Source organism: Lathyrus oleraceus, chromosome 2 (assembly GCF_024323335.1).
Source record: "Lathyrus oleraceus cultivar Zhongwan6 chromosome 2, CAAS_Psat_ZW6_1.0, whole genome shotgun sequence".
NCBI classification, from domain to species: domain Eukaryota; kingdom Viridiplantae; phylum Streptophyta; class Magnoliopsida; order Fabales; family Fabaceae; genus Lathyrus; species Lathyrus oleraceus.
In genome coordinates this window covers 485,855,068-485,879,212 of record NC_066580.1, presented here as the reverse complement: position 1 = coordinate 485,879,212, position 24,145 = coordinate 485,855,068, and the positions used below count along the sequence as shown (strand labels likewise).

The 24,145-nt window shown below is 35.5% G+C and overlaps 2 protein-coding genes across 2 annotated transcripts; both read right to left on the bottom strand.

The window, feature by feature from the left end:
* Window positions 1-15,870: 15,870 nt before the first annotated feature.
* On the bottom strand, window positions 15,871-16,314 carry LOC127123881 (uncharacterized). Its single transcript, XM_051054060.1, has one exon. It carries the CDS (start codon window positions 16,312-16,314, stop codon window positions 15,871-15,873), a length of 444 nt encoding a protein of 147 aa, XP_050910017.1.
* A 2,037-nt stretch (window positions 16,315-18,351) lies between these two features.
* Window positions 18,352-23,399, bottom strand: LOC127120771 (protein SGT1 homolog A). The gene is made up of 10 exons (XM_051051312.1): window positions 23,098-23,399; window positions 22,939-23,008; window positions 22,727-22,851; window positions 21,616-21,793; window positions 20,810-20,906; window positions 20,611-20,676; window positions 19,745-19,880; window positions 19,509-19,591; window positions 18,871-18,975; window positions 18,352-18,747 (listed from the first exon to the last, which is right to left on the bottom strand). Exons 1-10 carry the CDS (start codon window positions 23,255-23,257, stop codon window positions 18,640-18,642), a joined length of 1,128 nt encoding a protein of 375 aa, XP_050907269.1. The 5' UTR covers window positions 23,258-23,399; the 3' UTR covers window positions 18,352-18,639.
* Between the last annotated feature and the right edge of the window lie 746 nt (window positions 23,400-24,145).

The following is a 24,145-nucleotide window of genomic DNA, read 5'->3' as shown; positions in this document are numbered from 1 at the left end:
TTTTTTTACGTTTCTTCTTTGTATTCTGCTCTTTATTTATCCGCAGTGATACCTTCGTGCAAGTTTTGTTATTTTTTGGTAATGAATAGTTTAATTTAAGGACAGTTCGTAAGCAATCTATTATGAAATTTTTACAAAAATAACCCACTTTTTCAAGAAAATTTCCAAAATATCTCTGGTTTAAAAAAAAAATCCAAAATTACCCCACTTTTAGGAGGAGTCGTCAATTGAATTGGAGACTCCTCTTAAAAATTGAATGGAGGCGCCAATTGGATTGGTTAGGACAGGTGCCATAGCCAATTGGATTGGCGTCCCTGTGTAGGACTTAAGAGGAGGCGCCAATTCAATTGGAGCTTCAGTGTAAAATACAATTTTTGTGTTATAAATAGATGCGTTGTGTGAGTCATTGTTCCACATCTCAATTAATCATTTGACAATCATGTTTGGTTTTCGTCGCCGATACGGAAAGATGATTTATGCGAGAGACAAACCTCAAATGCTGATGCTGTTCTGGAACATCACTATGTTCGATCAACTGAAGACTCGACAGTAGATTCGACAGTTTCTTTGGTTGGGTGCGAATGAAGACTGATAAGGATGCCAGGTAATCAGTTAGAAATATTTCTGTTTTCAGATAGCTTATTTTGTACTTATGTTTGTTGTGAATCTCGTTGTAATAAAACCTTAATGATATATAATGATTGAAGGTTACATAAATACAATGTTACAAAAAGCTTAAGACCCAGATGATGCTCCTCGATTGGAACAGTTGTTCTTGTTGTGTCCGGGTTGACGACAGGTACTACATAATCTTATCATTTTATCTGTGGAATCCATCTCTGTCCTGATACGTGTGTCGTTTGGCCTTCATTTTTTCTTTCTATGCATCTCGTCGTTGTGCCAAACTATATCACCTTCATATGGATGCCAGTATTCCTCCATTGGTAGTACCGAGAAGCTTTGATTATATACATTCATGACGGTGACGGTCTTGTACACATCAGATAGATGGTTGTAAGCGTCTTGACGAGTATAAGCGCATGCTGCAATGACATGGGAGCAAGGAATGCGGAAGACCTGAAATTTTCCACAATCGCACCAATTTCTGTTTAGTCTAACAGCATAGGCTAAATTTTGTCTCTCCTCGTTGTGATCCATTGTTTCCTGGACGCTGAAATTTTGCCTATGACGGTCAAAGACTATTACAGCGTGTGTGCTAGCTTTGATGCTCTCCTCTTTCATGACCTTCATGCAACACTCACGGAGTACTTGCCCGGACATTAACACCGCACTCCATCTTTCACCTTTGGTTGCGAACGTAGAAGCCAACTTATAATAGGTCGATTTTACCAAAGCGGTTATTGGCGAATTTCGAATTCCTTTGAATACCCCGTTCATGCATTCCACAAGGTTTGTTGTCATGTGGCCCCATCGACAACCTCCGTCAAATGCCCTTGTCCACTGCTCTACTGGTATGTTATTTAGCCATCTCCCTGCGTCTTTATTAGACAGTCTAATTTCATCACGATAATATTGAAATGACGGCTGAGTTAGAGCATACCCAACATTCACCACCTTCTTGCGAAGATTCTTATCTTTTATAGCACGCATAAAGTTTTGTGCAATGTGTCTGATGCAATAGACATGGGTAGAAGGAGGATCATGTCATCCGTTGTCATGGTTGTTGTAGGCACTCTCAATGGCAGCATGTCTATCAGAAATCAAACAGAGATTGACTTGTGGAGCCACATGCGTTCTGAGATGTCGAAGAAAGAAACCCCATCCACCAGCCGTTTCACCTTCAACAAGAGCAAAGGCAATGGGAAAGACATTGTTGTTGTCGTCTTGTGCAACCGTCATGAGCAAAGTACCATTGTATTTGCCGTATAACCAAGTGCCATCAATTTAAATAATAGGTTTGCAGAATGCGAAACCTTTGATGCACGGGTCAAATGCCCAGAAGAGACGATGAAAGATTCTATTACCTATAGCACATGTTCCGTCTGGCATCATCGCTGGCAATGTCTCCATAATTGCCACAGTTCCTAAGACATATGTTTTTAGTCCTCGCAATCTAGGCTTTCTTGTAAGATGGAGCATAATTATATGTTGTTCTGATATGGGATATAATTATACTCACCTTCATGGATGGATCTTTATTAACCAACGACAGAATGTCTTGACATATCAACACTGCACTTAGTTTGCAGTGATCTTGTTCAACATTAGTTTCAATGCAACTGTGAGGTGAGTCTATTGAAGCGATCTCCCAAGAGTCATTTTTCTTTTTGTAAGACGCAGCCAAACGAAACTTACAAAGCATGTTACGACATTCGATAACATACCTTCTAGAATCAGTGCGTTTCACTATAAAATCAGTAGAGTTGTTCATGTGGAATTTTTTGATAGCTAGAACACATTCTTCTTTGGTACGAAATATGTCTCCCACCTTTAATTTTCCTTCTGATCTCGGATACGGATTATAGAAAACACCGTTGGATGTTTCATCGTCGTGCAAATCCATATTTGTCATATGTTGAGGCAGATTGTAGACATGACTAGGAGGCATTGGTGGTGGTTGATCATCATCTTCAATGTCGTTGTTCAACATGTGATCAACCTGTATCTCGGTCTCCTCTTCTTCTTCATCAACGACATCCACTTCTGCTTCTGCTTTTGGATTGACGTCATCTGACCATTGTGGATCAAATTCACCAGATTCATCCTGACTGGTTATTTGTGACTGTTGAGATGGTATACATGGTTGAAGAGTAATGTACAACTCAATACAGTTGCAACCTGAATGTTCATGACTAACAAACATGTATTCACCATCTTCATCGTCTCGTACCTTTAGGGAAAAAAACTTGCATTGACTATTCTAAAAAAATATTGGATTTTGATATGTGATCTTTGACACAATACCCGATCCTATACATGATTGTATTCTTTTTTTCAAATGCAAGAAGGTTGCATTTCTCTTGATCGTGAGTCTAATGGTATCAGTGTTTCGAAAACAAAAACCATACAACTCAGACTCGTATGTTTCGCCGTTGCAGTGAACGTTGACAATGTATTTTGGTGAAGATGACATTGTGCAGATGAAAACTATTTTCTTGCTGCAGACGAATGTGAGTGAAGTATCTTGGATGTTGATAGTAAGACACTTAAATAGAGGAGTGAAGTGTCTCACATGCTAGCTAGTTCGGAGTGACGTGTCACACATGCAAGCTACTCCGAAGTGACGTGTCGCACATGCAAGCTACTCCGAAATGATGTGTCAACCATGCAAGCTACTCCGAAATGATGTGTCAACCATGCAAGCTACTAAGAAGTGACATGTTCAGCATGCAAGAGAGAGGACAACCACGTGTCAGACATGCAAACACACACTCCAAATGAATTGGTGCCCCCATTCATTCCTTGCACATGAGCTTCAATCCATTTGGAGACACCTTGTCAAAGCATGCATTCAAACCTCGAAACCAAGCAATCAGACCTAGGTCTTGCATGCATGTCCCTATGGAGGCGCCAATTTGAATGGCGACCCCTCTTAAAGGTTGTACATGGTCGTCAATTCAAGTGGAGACACCATGCAAGCACAACGTTTCATGCTCCCATCCATTTGCCTATAAATACATCCACTTCATCAACACTTCTTCCACACCATCACTCTCACTACTTCTACAATACTTCTTATACAATTTCATCTGCAACAACTTCTTGTAGTTTCATCTACACCAACCCCCCGACAAAATGTCTATCCTCACAATGGGCGAATCACATAGAGGAACAGTTGCAAACGTCGCAACATATGTAAGTTTTTTCTTTTGTTAACTTTTTATCTTTCATCTTCACCAACCCACTTTTATTTTAACATACCAACTTAGTCAAGTTTTTTGTTCTTTATTTTATAGGATGTATCAAGGTTCCGGACTCGGGTCCACGAATATGTCCATATGGACTCGATGATTCAACCTTATGTTGAACTCGCCGCTTTTGGTCATATAAGCAAGATTTTATCTTGGTCCGTAGATAACAAATTCATTCTAGATTTATGCGAAAGATGGAGACCAAAGATACACACATTTTGGTTCCCAACCAGTGAGTGTACCCTGACGTTAGAAGACGTTTACATGCTTTTGGGACTGCCCATTGAAGGTAAGGCTGTTAATGGTAAAACCAACTATGCAAATTCAATTTGCATGGATCTCTTGGAGACTGATTTGTTAGATGATAACGCAAGAGGTCAAGGTATACTACTTTCACGCCTTAAGTCGTACTATAATAGTTTATACTTAGATGAGCATTCTATCGAAGATGCTCAAATAATAAAAACTAGGTGTTACATTATGTTGTTAATTGGCTCGTTTTTATTTCCCGAAGGTAGTGGTTCTAGCATGCATATTATGTATTTACCTTTACTTAGACATGTAGACAGAATAGGAAGTTACAGTTGGGGATCTTCTTGTGTAGCCTATCTCTATAGCTCCTTGTGCAAAAACTCACACAAAGACACATCTACATTTTATGGATGTGTTGTTTTGCTACAAGCATGGGGTTGGTCAAGACTACCGTCCCTAGCACCATTCAACAACAACCCTTTCACATTTCCGTATGCACAAAAGTAAGTTATTTAAATTGCTATATCTTTAGTTACTTCTTTAAAGATTATTATCTCTAACTAATCTTTTTTTGACTTTTTCGTGTAGATGGTCTGCACGTGGTATGATTTACAACAGATGTCCAAGACACTGTATTACTCAGTATCGCAACCTGTTGGATCACCTTTGACCGACAAACGTAAGGAAAATAACTTAATAATTTTGTTATATTTTGTTAACTTCTTCTACCTAGATTATAATCCTATCTTCTTTCACATTTCAGTTCATTTGGCGTCCATACCTTAATTTTGAACATGACCATTAGGTCAACGCTGAAGACGCGGCCGTATGGACTGCATGCACACCGATAATACGATTCACAACTGTGAAGATACACAATAGTGATCGTGTGAAGCTGCAGTTCGGTATGCCCCAAAACATCCTGGATCCCCCAGCTAGCCTAGGAGAATGGCATCTGCGCAAAGTTAACGACCAATGGAACTTCAATCCATGGCAAAGCTTCGCAAGATCAGAGTGTCGCAAATGGAAGCACCGTCATGACCATGTATTAACTGACGCAGTCATGCCAACTGAAGAAAAACCAAGTCGTACTTATATGGCTTGGTACATATCGATTGGTTTTCAGTTCATCGTCGAGGATATGTACTTGTACGAGCCACACCAGATGACTTACACACCTGACACCTCAACATCAAACCTCCAACAACAGTGTCAGGCCGGATACACACAATCCCCTATCCGTCAAACGTTCCGTTCAACCAACATACAAACATACAACCAAAACATACCATACACCCAACCCCAATACCAAGAGCATACCCCATACCACCAACAACAAATTGACCATCAACCTGAGGCTCAACATCGCTTCGCACCCACCCCATCATCCTACCAAAGTCGCCTAAGCCAGAACACCCAACGATCATTCAACACCAACCGCCCCTCCTCCTACCATGGCCAAGAAGCCCAAACCTCACAAAACCAAAACATCCAACAACCCTATCTTTACCAAACACCCCAACAACCTTTCCAACCTTTCCTCGACGCATTGTTCACACCCATGTCTCCCTTCAACCGTCCCGATCGCCCATCAATGAGTCATCCACAATCCAACTTCTCTAGCATGGATCATGAACTCATCTACAACGATACACCATGGATGCATACTGAAGACTATGCCGACTTGTCTGACTACCTCAACAAGCCTTCTCCTGTAGTTGGAAGTGACGCTCATGGCCCCTCAGATGCTCAAACACCGGTACCGAATCATCAACGTGGGTTAGGGCCTCGGGTTAGGGTAGCTAGAGGATGTGGGACCGGATGTCGGTTAGGTGATCCCGGTCATCACCATTAGGTTTCTTTGTGTAAACGATAATTTTTGTTAATATCAATTGGTCATATATCAAATTTATCTATCACGTATACCATTTACAAAAAAAAATTGCATTTTACACTAAGGCTCCAATTGAATTGGCGCCTCCTCTTAAGTCCTACACAGGGGCGCCAATCCAATTGGCTAGGGCACCTGCCCTAGCCAATCCAATTGGCATCTCCATTCAATTTTTAAGAGGAGTCTCCAATTCAATTGGCGACTCCTCCTAAAAGTGGGGTAGTTTGAATTTTTTTTTGAAATCAGGAGTATTTTGGGAATTTCCTTGAAAAAATTGGTTATTTTTGTAAAAATTTCGTCTGCGTGTTATAAAATAACTCTTAAATAATTTTTTTTTTACTCTTAGTAGTCAAGGTTAAAAAAATATTTTTTAAATGGTCCTCCTATTTACATAGTTTTAATTTTTTAGTATCTTTAAAAAAAAATAGTTTTTTAGTCCCTAAAATTTTATTTTTTTGGAAACTTTTTTAATCCCCTAATTGTGTATGAGTCCTGATATCAAATCCATCCAACATTTTCAAGGGAGAATGCATCCATAGTCAATAAAATCATTCAATCCATGCAAACAAAATCATCTTAACAGCAACAAGCACATCAACATGCGAGCAATAAGAACATATCGAACGAGCCCTCAGCCTCACCGAAATTCACCCCAACGAAGAGGTCATCCTCGACGTTTTGCTATATCATTGTTCTGGTTGCAATTTGAATGTGTAGAGACAAACATGTTGAAGAAGCTGAAACTTTGTTTCATAGGAATTTGAATAGGTCTCAGTTTTGTCATGATATAAAGACGTGGAACATGATTCTCAACGTAAAAACAAGCACGTGCAGCAAGCTTAAGACTATATATACAGAATGAGGTTTTACATATTTTTAACGTTCCACTTCGAACAAATTTCATCGTATGGAAGTGTTTATAAATCTCTTTTATATAATATATTTTAAATCCTTATGTATTGAACTTTGGAAAAAATTATGGAGCTTTAAGCATTAAAGTAATGTTTTAATAATTAATTTATAAATAGATTTTTACAAAAAAATATTATTAAAAATAATTTTAAAAAAAGTATAAAATATTTAATACAAAAAGTAAACAAAAAAGATAATATATAAAAAACATAATTTTTTTAAATCCACGTGGATTTCAAAATAATAAATAAAAATTAAATAAAATTTCAAGTTACTAATATATGAAATATGGACAATATACAGAAAATCTTCGTATTTCGAATATATATATATATATATATATATATATATATATATATATATATATATATATATATATATATATATATATATATATATATATATATATATATATAATTATTAGTCATTTCATATTTAAATTTCTTCTATATTTTATACTTCAACAATTTCATCGTCCGCTCATCAACCATAATTTATAGTCACAATATTATAATTTTTTTTTGTTAAAAGTGAAATGTATGAATATTATGTTTGGATCTTATGATATTTTGGTGAAAAAAAAGAAAATTAATATGATGGAATTTTATTATTAAAATAAAAGTGAATTGTATGGATGATAATAACTGTATTTAAAAGAAGTTGAAAATATATATATTTTTTAAATATTCATGGATATTTGTAATATTCATTATATTTTTAAAAACCTGTGAATTATCTGTTTAACGAATACCCGTACGAGAATGAGATGGATATGAATATCATAATGATCCAATCGGATAAATACGAATATCATATTATCTATTCTCATAAATATCCATTTACATTGTTATACACAATTATCAATTGAATTGACTTAATACATACATCAATTCTAATTTTTAATTGTAAAAAAAATGAGCAATGTATTGACATCATTATGAACTTATGGAAAGTATCATAAAACATTTTTAATAGCTAAAACGAATTGCAACCACGAACAAAGGTGTCGAGGAACTTATATTTATATATCTATAGTGTGAACGCTTGATTGATTTGAGAAAGATAAAAGGGTGTTGAACATGAAACAATCCAACTTTTCATGTGAAAAAATGGTTAAAAAAAATAGCCATTAAACACTACATTTAATAAAAAAAAATAGTAGAAAACCCGTCTTCCGCACGAAAATATAGATAAATTATTTCTATAAATCTGTATAATAGAAAAAAAATATAATCAAGAACAATGAAATATAATATTTACAACAAAAGAATTGCATTACATTTCATTAAAATAAGGAGGATTTCTTAATTTAACTTATATATTTCTCAGGGACATCACGTTAAAATTCAAAAATGCCTTCAATTTTCGGAGACGTATCTTCAGACGCATCCCAATACACTTAACAAAAGTCATTCTAAGTTACGTCCAATTATTTTATTTATTTTATTCTAGAGTTACATCTTCGTAATATTTTCGTATTACGTTTCGAAACACAAACACATCAATATTAGAGTCAAAACTGTTGGTGCAAAGGTAGAATAAAGAAAGAATGAAAATATTCTATTAAGAGAATGACGGCTACAAAAAGGATTAAAAGTTACAATGATTGACACCCTATTTATAAGCTAAAACTAGGGTTACTATAATAGGATAAAATACTAAAATACCCTCTAACAAACTTAGGGGCTAAGAAAATAATACAATTTAAATATGAATTAAATCTAATAAAATCTAATACCATCCCTTAATTCATATTCCATCAAAACTTGTAACACCAATTCCATCCCTTAATCTGAGAAATTGGTCAGTCTTGATAGCTTTCGTCAGAACATCTGCCAACTGCTTCTGAGTGCTACAGTGTACAACTTCTAACACTCCCCTCTGAACTTGATGTCTCAGAAAATGATACTTGGTCTCAATGTGCTTGCTTCTCCCATGCAACACTGGGTTTCTGGCAAGATTGATTACAGACTTGTTGTCAATCATCAGCATCAGAGGTTTGTTTACTTTAATCTTCAGATCCTGCAATAGATTCAGAATCCACACAGCTTGGCATGCAGTAACAGCACCTGCAATGTATTCAGCTTCACAAGTTGACAGCGCCACAACAGGTTGCTTCTTGGAACACCAAGAAATGGGACCTCCCAGAAATTTGAATAAGTACCCAGACGTACTTCTTCTGTCAACTCTGTCTCCACACCAATCAGAATCTGAATAACTCAGAAGTTCTGACTCATCCTTTCTTCCAGAGGGAAATAATACTCCATACTTCAGAGTTCCTTTGATATACCTCAGAATCCTGACTGCAGCTTGGTAATGGGACCACTTAGGTTTACTCATGAACCTACTAACCATCCCAACTGAATAGCAAATATCAGGTCTGGTATTGCACAAATACCTCAGAGAACCAACCAACTGTTTGAAGATTGTAGCGTCCACATCCTTTCCATCAGAGTCAGAGTCCAGCTTCTGATTTGTATCAGAAGGTGTGACAGCAATCTTACAATTCTTCAATTCAAATCTCTTCAGAAGTTCTAATTCATACTTGAGCTGATGCAAAATAATACCTTTCTCAGAGTATCTGAACTCCATCCCTAGAAAGTATGTCATTTTGCCTAGATCAGTCATTTCGAATTTATTCATCAGAACTTTCTCGAACTTGGCTATCTCCTGTTCAGAACTTCCAGTCAGCAGTATATCATCAACATATAAACATACCAGAGTCATATTTCCTTCAGAAGTATGCTGAACATAGACACCGTACTCCATCTCACATTTCTGAAAGCCTTGCTTCTTGAAAAAAGAATCAATCTTCTTATTCCAAGCTCTGGGCGCTTGTTTCAATCCATATAGAGCTTTGTATAATCTGTACACCATCCCTTCCTGATTCTTTTTCACAAATCCAGGAGGTTGTGACACGTAAACTTCTTCTTCTAATGGACCGTTCAGAAATGCAGATTTTACATCTAAATGCATCAGAGGCCAATTCCTGTTAGCAGCTATTGCAATCACCATTCTGATTGTTTCATGTCTTGCTACAGGTGCAAACACTTCAGAGTAATCCAGCCCAGGTTTCTGTAGAAATCCTCTGGCTACCAACCTTGCTTTATGTTTGCCAATTGAACCATCTGGCTTTAACTTCTGCTTGAAAACCCATCTGACGCTGATGGCTTTCTTGTCTTTTGGAAGTTCTGTCAGCTTCCAAGTCTTGTTTCTCTCTATAGCATCAAGTTCTTCTTTCATGGCCTTCAGCCAGAGCTTCTGCTTAAGAGCCTCTTCTGTACTTATGAGTTTAGAGTCTACTAACATGGCACACTGAATAACTTCTCCTTCAGAGTCTACTTCAGTGTCTTGCAGCATGTCAAATTCTGCATATCTTCTGGGGATGTTTCTGATTCTTTGTGGTCTCTGAACTTGTTCAGAGTCTTGAGCTTCAGAGTTTCTAGCTTCAGATGGTTGACTTCCTCCAGAACTTTGACCATCTTCAGGGTCTGGCATATTTCCAGAGTCTGAATTGCCACCAGAATCTGGATTACCATCAGAGTCTGGGTCATCAGAGTCTGGATCATCAGAGTCTGGATCATCAGAGTCTGGAACATCAGAGTCTGGAACATCAGAGTCTGGATCACTATCAGAGTCAGAATCAACGTCGGAGTTTACTCCAACCTCAGAAATTCTTAACTCTGACCTTTCTTCAGAAGTTCTAACATCAGAATCAGATTGAGACTTATCCCAATTCCAAACTTCTGATTCCTTCACAATCACATCTCTGCTAAATTCAATTTTATTGGTTTCTGGACAATAGAGCTTGTATGCACCTGTACTGTGGTACCCTATCAGAATCATCACTTTGCTTCTATCATCCAGCTTCTGTCTTCTGGCTTCTGGAACATGTTTATAGCAAACAGAACCAAACACCTTCAGATGACTAACACTTTGCTTATCTCCAGTCCACTTCTGTATTGGAACTATTTCCTTTAACTTCTTCGTAGGACATCGGTTGAGTACATACGTTGCGGTGGCAACAGCTTCTCCCCAGAGCTTCTGAGGAAGCTTCTTCTCCTTTAGCATGCTTCTCACCATATCAAGCAAAGTGCGGTTTCTTCTTTCAGCAAGACCATTGTGTTGAGGGGTATAAGGAGCAGTAACCTCATGCTCAATTCCATTCTCCTCACAGAACTTCTGGAACTCTTTGGAGTTATACTCACCTCCACCGTCAGTTCTAAGAATCTTCAACTTCTGACCACTCTGATTCTCAGCCTTCATTCTGAACTTCTTGAATTCATCAAACACCTCGTGTTTAAACTTAATAAGGGATACCCATGTCATTCTTGTGAATTCATCAACAAATAACACAAAGTATTTATTCCCTCCAATCGATGCTACTGGAAATGGACCACACACATCAGAATGTACAACTCCCAAGGCATGTTTTGCTCTTGGAGCAGTTTCTGACGCAAATGGCAATCGTGGTTGTTTTCCTTCCATGCAAACTTTGCATGACTTTTCAGGCTTCTTAATTGCAGGAATTCCATGTACCAACTTCTTTGAATTCAAATGTTTTAAGCTTCTGAAATTCAAATGACCAAATCTTCTGTGCCACAGCTCACTCTCCTTCTCAGCACTTGTTGCACTAAGACATTCTGAGTCTGCAGTTCTGACATTCACCTTGAATGTTCTATTCCTTCCCTGTTCTGACTCCATAATCAACTTCTGATTGCAGTCATACAGCTTCAGAAGATTGTCCTTCATGGTAACTGAAAAACCTTTCTCAATTAATTGTCCCACACTCATCAGATTGCTTCTGATGCCAGGTACATACCACACGTTCTGAATCAATGCTGTTTTCCCATTGTTCAGAGTCACTCTGACATTTCCCATACCTTCTGCATTAAGATATTTGTCATCAGCACATCTGATCTTTGTCCTCTTTTCAGAGTCAAAGTCAACCAGCCATTTCTTGTTTCCAGTAAGATGATTTGAACAGCCAGTGTCCATATACCACCAGTCTATCAGATCCATATTATCAGATTCAGAGGCCATCAATAGCACAGATTCGTCATCAGAACTTCTGGCTATATTTGCTTCTTCTGATTTTCTCTCCTTGTTTGACCAACAGTCTCTAGCAAAGTGACCAAACTTCTTACAGCAGTAACATTGGATTTTCTTCTTGTCATACTTCTCTTTTCCCTTCTGAGCATTCTTTTGTCTATCAGAGGTTGAGCTTTCTGACTTCTGACCACCATCAGATCTTCTCCTGGCTTCTGACTGCTTCTGATACCTCCTATCAGAAGTTGCTTTCAGAGCCTGCTGCTCTACTTCCCTTTCAGAAGTTCTCTCAGTCAAACGCAACTCTTGCGCTTCTAGACTGCTCTGCAGCTCTTCAATTCTCATGGTGCTCAGATCTTTGGAATGTTCTATTGCTACCACGATGTAATCAAATTGAGAGGTAAGGGATCTCAATACCTTCTCCATGATTGTTTCTTCAGAAAGAGTTTCTCCACACGCTTTCATCTCATTAGTGATCAGAATCACTCTGGAGATGTATTCAGAAACTTTCTCATTATTCTTCATGTTGAGATTCTCATATTGCTTTCTCAAGGACTGAAGCTTCACCTTCTTCACTGATGCGTCACCACCATAACATCTAACCAGTGTGTCCCACGCAGCTTTTGCTGTCGTTGAATTTGCAATCTTCTCAAACACATTTACATCAACACATTGATGAATGAAGAACAATGCTTTCTGATCCTTCTTCCTTACTTCCTTCTGCGCGTTTTTCTGTTCGTCCGTCGCATCTGCTGCTACCTGAACATAACCATCAGTGACAAGATCTAGAACATCTTGAGCACCGAACAGTACACGCATTTGGATCATCCAACGATTCCAGTTTTTACCGTCAAATACTGGAAGTTTGGTGTTCATGTTTCCGTTTCCGTTCATCTTTCTACCTTGCACAGTACACTCAAATTTCTCACACAGTGTTTCCCAACCCACAGAATTAAAATTCTGATCAGATTTTGTTCAAGATTCAACACGAATCTAAGAATCAAAATCAAACACACAAGACCTCACGTTCACTCGTGTTTCCCGTGTTTCCCAATGAATCCGAACCGGAGCTCTAGATACCAATTGTTGGTGCAAAGGTAGAATAAAGAAAGAATGAAAATATTCTATTAAGAGAATGACGGCTACAAAAAGGATTAAAAGTTACAATGATTGACACCCTATTTATAAGCTAAAACTAGGGTTACTATAATAGGATAAAATACTAAAATACCCTCTAACAAACTTAGGGGCTAAGAAAATAATACAATTTAAATATGAATTAAATCTAATAAAATCTAATAAAAACCATGTATTTTTCCAAAATTAAATTAAGATTCATAAAATAAAATTAGGATTACATAGATCATTTCAACATAAAATGCAACATTACTTCAATATCCAGGTGGATGCTTCAACATCTTTGAAATATCTTCGATCGATCTTGAAATCTTCGCTTTAAACTCAAGCGAAATTTTGTTTCAAAACAGGAATATGTATTCCACACAGCCCTTACATCTGCTTGCGTCTTGAACTCAAATTTGATGAACTCAATCTTCTATCCGTTGTCAATTGACGGTGAACAGTACTCGAGTTTCACAATCCTTCGATTGTCTCTGTAAGGTAGAAGATAAAGGATTCAATATTTAATATCTTCGAGGGAGGTGAAGTCGTTGAGCTTAAGCGTTCGTCCGGGTGTAGAGCCGAAGAATGAGACATTTGCGACATACCAGTCAATGTTTATTTGTGACATTAGAAACATTTTCGACATACCAATACCTTAATTTATAGAGTGCATATATCAATATGGACCACTCAATAACTGGCATGTTGATTCAGGAATATATCTCTGGTTCCACACCCTATTATCATGTTCCGAAGATGTATCTCCAGAACTTATCCTGGACCAGTTCCAAAATAGAACCCTTAAAGTAAAACCTTATATTTTTTTTATAAAAGAACAAATGTTATTATGAGAAAGATCCAAAATGCATTAAGACACAATATGAACAAATGTTTAGTATATTACACTTCATTTATATTGAGACACAATTGTATATAATTATTTGTCCAGTTAAAGAAGAAATTAAAACGAATCGGTCAATGGCTAAATCTATAGGCGGTACCCCTTTGAACTTTTGTGCATTTGATTCTTTTTCAATGTTGTTCAATTTCTCGAATTCTTGCATCCTTTTTATAAAACGGTTCGACCAAGTCTCAACTTTTGTGGTTGAATAGGCCCTCAACTCCGGTGATGTAAATGGTAAAGGGAATCACAACTTCAAGTAAGCTTGAACAAAATGACTTGATTTTGAAAGTCATCCAATATACATGATACGATCATTTGGATTTTAAGGTGGGGCGGTGCGTTGTGGGATCAGATCATCACACACTCTATCTTGCGCACATGCTATTAGGTGATCCATTTCAGGAAAACACATCCATTTTTTCTCTGGTGTCAGACCGTTGAGGCAAGGAAAAAGAGACTCATTAACTTCATAGAATTTTTCTTTCTTTTCGTACAACCGTGTCTATGATTCTTTATGCGTCTTCAGCACTGGGATAAGTTGATGGCAGACAAGTGTATGATTATCTTCTTGTTTACCGAGTAAATTCGAAACTGCTCGATAATTGTAATTATCTTCCCCCATAACATTGATGTTTCCCTCGATGTATTTGTGCATAAAAACCGGCATCTCGTCGATGAATGGAATCTTTGGTGGAGGCGGTGTATGATGTGATTTTCTAATGCGAGCTCATTTGACAACACTTTTTCAAGATTTTGGAGTTGGTGAGTCGGGAAAAACTTTGTCAACATGCTCAAAATATGAAGGAGACAATGTAGTCGATTTGTCATTCGGTGTATGCTTCATTTTCTTCAGAGCACCTTTTGTTTTTATCGGTTGAGAGGGTGGTTTCATGTCGGTGGTTTACGGATAATCAATCTTCCTCAATTGTTCTTTGATGTGGAGTTTCATGTTGTCATCAACTTTCAAAAATCTCTCTTATATCACTTTCGTCAAAATAGAGATATTCGATTTTGCGTCATTCATGACACAATCATCATCAAACCTAAGTCTCTTTCAATGAGTGCAAACCTCGTTCATTCTTATTGGTTCACCAAGTTTCACATTTTTAGCAAAAACACAAGCACATGGGAGACCATATGTTTTCACAATTGTGCATCCATATTTTACGCTATTGGAGCCTACATTATTAACTTGTGTAACCTCGTGAAAAATATAATTCAAACCCGTCCGAGAAATGTTACCGACCAACTGAGAATATAGAGTGTTGTCTTTAAATCTGTGTTCAAAAATTGTGATGCTTCGATCAAATGATGTATATATCTCATTATGTTGGTTTTGAATCATGTTGTGCACGGAGTCCCAATCTCTACAAAAATCGCCCTTACTATTTCCCAACAAAAATTTCAAAGTAGCATGGACACACTTAACTCTGTTAGTCGTTATATTTTGCAAGGTGTCTAACATTATCAGTTCATGCATAAATAATCTTCCCCTTCACTTGGTCAAGAATTGTGCTTTCAACACATTTCAACAAATTCAGATACTTTTCATACACTTTTCTAAAATGTATAAAGGAATATAGTTCTTTTATGGAAGAATTTATTATACGATTCCATGCATCCATTATTTTTTCCACAACCACATCCGCCTTCACCATTTTTCCATCTTCAGACCTTATCAGTTTTGTCCCTGTCGCGGATTTAACCTGACTTCTCACATTCTTTGTTATGTGATACCTATAAAGTAATGTATTAGAATAATGAAATACCTTTGCAACTGATTTCATCAAAGCGGTATCACGGTCAATAACAATCACTTTAGGCATCTCACCTTGGCCCTTCAACAATGTCCGACACACCTCTAAGGCCTAAGTAAAATTGTCCTCTTTTTCAAACTCAAGAAATGCAAACCCAACTGAACATGTCTTCTCAGATGAGGTAACATCAATCATCTCTAATAATGGAAGTCTATATTTGTTAGTCTTGTTGGTTGAATCAAGTATGACCACGACAGGAAACATGTTGAACAACTTTATGGAATCACGATGATTCCAAAATATATCTCTAACAGTAACTTCATCCTCGCCCGTTCGAAACCTAGACACATAACTATTATCATTAAACAGTTTCAAGAGTTGTTGCATTTCAGTTCTATCCCTCCTAAGCTCCTTGTTAGTTTGGTATCGAATATTATACACTTGCTTGATATTTGATATATTTTTGGATCTTTTTTGTTTCAATGTTGCAAGTATATTTTTCGGTTGAACCAAATTCAATGTCATGTCAGCAACACATTCCTTCTCTTTCGGCATGAGCCGACACTAGGATGGCCGGCTAATTTTCACACAAATCATGGTTCTGCAAATCACTTATGACATTAAATCTTGAGTTTTTGTTTGCCAACATGTAACCACACACCTTAAACGGCCACTCACATTTTCTTGAACCGATGTCGTCTCTTTTAAAAATTTAGAGTGAAGTTCTATATTTCCCGATTCTTTCGCACGTCATTGTCATAAAAGCGCATCTTCTATCTGAACCATTATCGGACCTTCTAATAACCACACCAAATCCAAGTTTAGAGGCATCCATACGAATTCATCAAAGTATTTGATCATGAGATTCAAACTCTTGCTCGTTTTTAAATGGGTTCCCAACATCTACCACCTTCACAACAACACTTTGGACATTCATAGAAACAATATGTTTTGAAAAAACATCGGGGTGCACCATATCTAATGAAAAATTACAACATAACAGTATATAAGCGTCATGCTGAAAACAAAGTTGAAAAATGAACACAGACTAGTTCCGAAAATGCATCTTCGAAAATGTTCATACTCGGTCAGGAGATACATTTCAGGATAAAACGCTCGTTTTTCCGATAAAATACAGGATTAATGTGAGCAATGCAGTGTGAAATAAATGATCATTACCTGAAATTCTAACTTCTTTTGTTCCCTTTGATATGATGAACCACAAGTTTGGAGATTTGGAGTGAAAAATGGATTGAGAATGAAAGGGTTTTGGGTGAGGATTTACAGAGGAAAACAACAATGACAACAATGGTTGTATGATCATGCAATTGTTTCTTTTATCAGATTATTCCGGTGATGTATCTCCGAAAATATCTGATATGTAAAGGTGACAGAATATTTCAAAATTTCGTCTAAAATTCCAGAGATATAGCTCCGGAAATTCTACTGAACTAATCAATTATGAATATATTTCTTAAAATATTTTGGAGATGCATTTTTGGAATAAAAATAATTCAAATTATAGCGCGCCACCCCTAATGGTATGTGTTGTGTGTGTTGGGAGATGCATCTCGAGAATTTTGGGACATTTTAAAATTTTTGTGTGATAAGTAAGAAGCATATAGAATGCATTAAAAAACTCTCAAAAGAAGTTGGATATTGACTACACGAAGTTAGATTTATTTGTATTTTTAGGCCCAATTATATTTCCTAATTTTTCTACAACGTTTTATTAATGTTTTACACTATATAAAAAGTGGGACAAACATTCATGTTGGATATTGACTAAAAATGTATAAATACATTCTGAAAATTTATAATTAATCATCAACAAATTTTATAAACTATGAATGTATTTTAAACTAATACAAATTAAAATATTAAATGTCTAATACAAATTACAAACTATAAAACATATTAAATTAGTGTCCTTTGTCAATTCTTCACCAACAACATATGAATATGTTATTTCTTAAATAGCATTGGCATTCAAATTTTTATCTCATCCACTTTTAGAAATTCATATGCAAGGTATATATCTTCACAGTAGTAAGGATTTAGAATTTGATGGACTTCACCAACAACATACTATTGTTTGTCAAACTTTAGAACTTAGTCAAAAAATGGGACCTTAAAAATTACTTGTTCCAAACTACTATAGTTATTAACCATTGTAGTATGTTATCAACAAACTCATTGACTTGACACCATACATTCCAAACATTTGTGACAGTGCCATAAGCCTTCTAGTTCTATATTTTACTTGACAAAACATATATAACTATTAATTAGCAAATCAAACTTATGATCTTGTGTAGCTAGCACTTTTATCGAGTATTGCACCTCAAAGTGTAACAAATTTTCCTTGCTTTTGATCAAATATTCGTAATGTTGTCTCTGTATATATTTTGGAACCTAGTGAAATGGCTGTTGAGTTATGTAAAGTTAGGTATAAAGCAAGATACCCAATTCAATGCCTATTCCTTTGGAATCTCGTTCAAATACTAATCCTAACGCGCCACAAGCACGGCTGTGCCTATTATACAAATAAAATCAACTCCAACAACAAAAAAAACAAATTTGACAGTCAAATTTACAAGATATAAGTTCCAATGTCAATATAAAATAAAAACAAGTCTGGGTATTATCAGAAGTTAACCGATAACTATAATCAACAAAGACCAAGAGAATAAATAAAATTCACTTCCCCGGCAAATGCAAATTAGTCAATTCTCCCAGGAAAATAACTTATCATACAAAAATAAATAAATAGAAACTAATGACAAGAGATTGCAGACAAATTGGCTATGCAAAAAACAAAAGCTAAATGAATTTTAACTCAAAAGCATAAGCTTATATGACCCAGTAATTGAAACTGAACTAATACTCCCATTTCTTCACCTCCATTCCTTCTGGAGGACTTCCTTCCACCTTCTTTGATCCCACTTCTTTCCAATCAGTTGATAGCACTGTTCCATTTGATTCCAGCTGCAAAATCACGGAGTTCAAGGCAAAGAGATAAAATGTAAGTGATTACAAAGAAAACTATACACGTGTTTTGGAAACAATGCTAGAAGAATTTACAACACAAGCACCAAGTGAATATCTTACAAAAGACTTGCTCATGGCTCTCCTCATGTCCTCATCTGCATTTTGATAAATATCACGGAACAATTTATTCAAAGCAGCATCACCATCAAGCTTTTCTTCTTTCTCCTGAAAATCAGAGTACTATTACATTATTTTTGAACAAGAATTATGTTCATTGTAATCACGAGATGGAACTACCACACAATTGGTTCTTGGTGTATTCAAAATTTTGGTTAAAACAATAAATAGGCTAACATTTAAGATCATCAAGTTTAACCTAAATACTATTATTTTGCTCTCCCTGAGTTTTACATTTAACAATGTTCTACAGTTTTCAAATTAATGTACACTCCTAACAGTCAATAGCTTGCCATTTGCTGGTAAGGAATCTTACCATACCATCTCAATGTAGAGAAGGGAAGTAACATGCATCCATAAAATGACAATCACAACAACTAATACATTGCAACATTTAGCCAATTCGCATGCATAACTATTTGTTGATGAACAGAATAACACGTAAAGGAAGTTAATTGCATTTCCCAAAACCATGTTGACCAAATGGAGCTTTTATAAATTAGGTGAACCAAAATCATATTAACCCTAAATAATCCCCCTAATACATAAATGAAAACATAAAAAGGGCATGGTTGTAAAACCTCTTTTTTCACTTCAGCTTCCAACTTATCCCAATCCTTAGTCCTTGACTTTGATGATGGATATGTAGGCCTTTCAGATTGAACTGCAGAAATACATATTGCAGTAAATGTCATTATTAGGAAAATGATGACACCATACCTCCTATTAATTTAATTAGGAATAGCAAAGACAGTGGCAAAAGGATCATTCTACATCTGATATAACAAACAAAAAACTACACAAGTAATTGGCTCACTTGTAGGCACGCTTATCTTCTGGGGAACCACATCCTTGCAATATTCCAGAGATGTCCAATTAATAGCTTCAGCTTTTGCCAGACGAACTTCTATTTTGGTTGACAACACCAAAACTTTGGACTTAGCTGGGATAATCTGTTTTGATCAAGCAGAAGTTAAAATAATGTTAAGTTACTCGGAAATCTACAGTCAACATAATGAATTCAAGTGGCATAATTTGTGTTGCCAAAGCACAAATAATATTAATTAAGAATCTTTATCCTGAGTAACAATCAATCTATAGTCATAATAAAACTGAAATCAAGATAGAACCAGCCAATATGCCAAACATATTTTGAAACTGAAGGCATAAAAGAAAATATACACAAATTGAAGGAATACATGAAAAATGGGTCAACGAAATGCCTTGCTAAAATGAACAAGGGAACCCTATCAAAACTCATAGTCTACAGGTAATATGAATTAGTGGATTTCAAAATAAAATAACTCCATTAAAAAATAAATACTTATATGAAAAGCGTGTTTCCAATGATATTAAATTAAGAATTCAGTTCATTTACAGAGTTTTAGGATTGGAAACCAATACATCCCAAATGAATGCATTGCAATTTCATTACCATAACTGAAGTGTTTTGAAACAGAGACAACAAAAAGTGACCTTCCAGTCCCCACTTCCCAAAGAATAGATATTTTATAATGTATGGCATTAGGTCAATAGGATGGTGCAAGCAAAACATACAATATAAATATATGTAGATAAAGAAGCATTTTTCATCATGCACTGTTAGAAAATTTTCTACTGTAAGCAATATTCAAGCTGTTATTTTTCCAAACACAGGTGAAATCTTGATATAAAATCACTTACCTTTCCAAACAATCGAGGTTGATAAAGATATGCATGTTGGCCAGGAACATTAATGGTAACACTCAGCTGCAATATTATGTACTTAGTAAGTTTCGAGGCATATCTAGTGTGTCATGCATGTGGAATGTAAAATATGAGGAGATTAATTGAGAGTAGGTAACGGGGGAAGACAAACTAGCATCTCTTAGAAAAAACATACAATTTGTTCACCGAAGTCCACAACAACATTGTCTGCTGGTATTCCTTTTGCAAATATTGTGACAACCACTTCTTCAGGCTTTTGGTAATATTCATGTCTGTTCAAGCATAAATCAAATAAATAAACAGGTAATTGAACAAGTAATTCCAATATACATTCAAAGATACATATATAAATTTCAGAGAAGTAGCTAGTTTGGAAGGGAGGGGGGACTTTGGATAAAAAGACAGGGACGGGGGAATGCAGAGAATCTGACTGTTTTGAATATACTAAGTGGGGCTGTATTGGGAAGTTTCAAAAATTTATGAGTTTTGAGGGTGTATTGGGAAGGTTTTCAGCAATTATTGGGGATTAAGGTGAGAAATAAATTGGGCGTGTTAAAGCAAAAAAAAAACATTGTTTAGTGTTCATGAAGCCTAGCAGTTACTACTAAGTAACCCGGATAGCAAACCCGACCCATGTAACAGGAAATGTGAGGAAAACAAACAAAACCGCAGAAATGCATGATCCCACCGCTCCTAGTGTAAGCACGGCAATCCCAGTGACCCCCAAAACCAAGTTTTCACCTTCACGGGATCACCAAGCTCCTTCAAGATCACAAGATCCTACAAGTTGGATGGCAATTTTGACTACCATGGATTATACAATAATTAGGTATCATACATATTTAACAGAAACATGTTATCTCACCGAATAGATGATAGAAACTAAACCGACAGCCAAGATATAGATTTAATTTAACTTTTTCCTACAAAGTTTAATGAAATAAGAATAGCAGCATGAACAGAAAAAAAAAATCAGAAAACCTGTATTTTGGTCTGACTTGTGCAGCTTCGCTTGTTTCAGATGTGGTACTGTCTCTTTGAGGTTCTTTGGATGCTCCTGTTCCATCACCTTTATCACATATATGGGTATCATCAACAGATGGTACAGAAGTTTTGGGCCCATTTGTTGGTAGGATACCAGTAAGACTATCTGATTCCTCTGAAAAATAAGAGACACCAGACTTGAATATCATGCAAGTAAAACAAAAAATGCGGAAATAAACCAATTCAAAGTGAATAAAGCAAGAGATTTGCAAAAGAATAATTGACAAGAAAGAATAACAAGCCCAATTTAGCAATCATAAAATTTACTAGCCGTCAAAGGCTATCAGAAAACCTTTTTGCAAATCATCTACAGTGTGTGAATATCATGTTGCATGAACAAGTTAGCGTTTTAGCACTTAGAATCTCAGTTTCTTAACTACTCATTCTCATCTATTATGCAACACAAAGTCCTATAAGCAAATTTTGAAGTGTCGTGAATCGTGATCATCTTACTATCTAATAAACTTTTTAAAATGCAGTTATAGATGCACAGAAATCCTTAATATTTAAAAATTTGCATGACAAATTGTGGTGGCAATTTCCATAAAGAAACCCCGAAAAGCCTTTACACCATCCTTGATATTGAAAATTTTGTAAGACAAAATGCAGGTGCAATTTCCGTAGAGGAAACCCTTGACACTGAAGACAACTGCAGCTGCAGACTGCAATTTAACATTATGAATCCAAACATATGTGTCTTATGTGTTGTATAGCGAAGAGCCAAAATCCCGCCATACTAGCCTGAGCCGTCATGGCGGATTCCCAATTTATAGCAGAAAAACTCGCAGTATGGGCCACCGTTGCGGCTAATCCAATAACTGCCACTCATATCCCACCACGGCGGGACAAGACTGATTTCTTATACATAATATTCAATTTTCAATATAGGCCTACATGACAAAAATAAACTTTATACTTTATTTCCTTCAGCAATTAAACTGATTCAGCCAATTTCACTAATCATCCACAAATACAATAAGCAACTAAAACTTACAAAAATCAATAAGCAAAACCCATAGAGAATATTATGTTATGAATACGTTCTAACCAGCAATGTAGCGTTCACATTGTTGAATCAAATTGGTAAACCTGGAATCTGCAGGTGCAATCGAAGCACCCTTTTCAAGTGCTACCTTAGCAGTATGATATTCTTCCAGATTAATACAAGCAGTCCTACAAATACAATTCAATTTAAGAACATGACAAAGAAACAACTTCAAATTAACCTAAATTCAAAATCATCTTAAAGTTCATACATACCCCTTGCGGATATAAGCCTTTGATAAAGTAGGGTTTAATTGAATAGCCTTATTAGCATCAGAAACAGCTTCTGCACAACAAAGAACAGTCAATAACAGAACGAATGCGATAAAAACAAAGGAGAACGGGAAAGAAAGGATTTTGGTTTAGGTATTGGACCAGTGAAAGCGTTGAGTTTGATATGTGCTTGAGCTCTGTCGGCGAAGAGATTTGCGTTGGCAGGATCGAGTTCTATAGCCTGAGAATAGAGATCAACGGCTAGAGAAAAATCGTCATCGAAGAACGCTTCTTTGGCTTTGTTCTCAAGCTCTTTCGCCATCTCTGATTTTCTTCTTCTGCTTCTTCAAATCCCTTTCTTCACTTGTTCGTTGAAACTTGACGTGTTCGAGCCACTACTCTATTATTATATAGATTCTTTCAAAAAAAACAAATCGTTGCTGATTTCTAGATCCTTCTATCTTCTTTTGGTATTTTTCATCAATTTATTCCATATTTTATTTTATTTCATAAAATCATATCATATAGTAAAATATTTCTTTCTTTTTTTCTTGTATTATCAATATTTTTTATTTTGTTTTATTTGATAAGATCTATTACTATTTATTAGCTAGATCTGTTTTTAAATTTTATTGTTTTATTTGATAAAAAGTTTAACAAACAATCCAAATCATTCAAATTAATTTTATTGTTATTAGCATTTTTATCTTTATTTTTATTTATTTAAATTTTCTAAAGTCTCTCGCCTAATATGTAAAACCCTAATGCCATATTCTTAAGTATTTGATTAAACTATAATTTTGGTCATCAATTTTATTTGAATCATAAAATTAGTTTTTTATTTTAAATTTAAATAGTTTTAAATCTTTATCTTATATTTTTCATAAAAAATCGAAGATGTTGTCTTTTAACATATATTCTAATCTATAAGATTTTATAATATATTTAAATATGACAATTTATCATGTTTTATAATAAATTTATTATTTAAAAAATAAAAATATTGTTAATTTAAAGTAAAAAATATTATTATGAAATTAAAATTGTTTAAATTTAAAATAGATTGATCTATTATTTTTATCTATATCCTTCTATCTTCTTTTGGTTTTTTTCATCCATTTACTCTTTTTTTTAATTGATAAAATCATATCATATAAATTATTTCTTTTTCAAGTATTATCTTTTAAGACTTTATTATTTTATTATATTT

Bases quoted from the DNA above. Each gene is read 5' to 3' on its own strand.
- LOC127123881 (XM_051054060.1), bottom strand. From the start codon at position 16,314: ATGCCGAAAGAGAAGGAATGTGTTGCTGACATGACATTGAATTTGGTT.
- LOC127120771 (XM_051051312.1), bottom strand. From the start codon at position 23,257: ATGGCGAAAGAGCTTGAGAACAAAGCCAAAGAAGCGTTCTTCGATGAC. The intron at 20,677-20,809 runs GTATGTTTTTTC...ATAATATTGCAG, and splicing joins TGGACTTCGGTGAACAAATT to CTGAGTGTTACCATTAATGT. The intron at 19,881-20,610 runs GTAAGTGATTTT...TGATCAAAACAG, and splicing joins AACCTCGATTGTTTGGAAAG to ATTATCCCAGCTAAGTCCAA.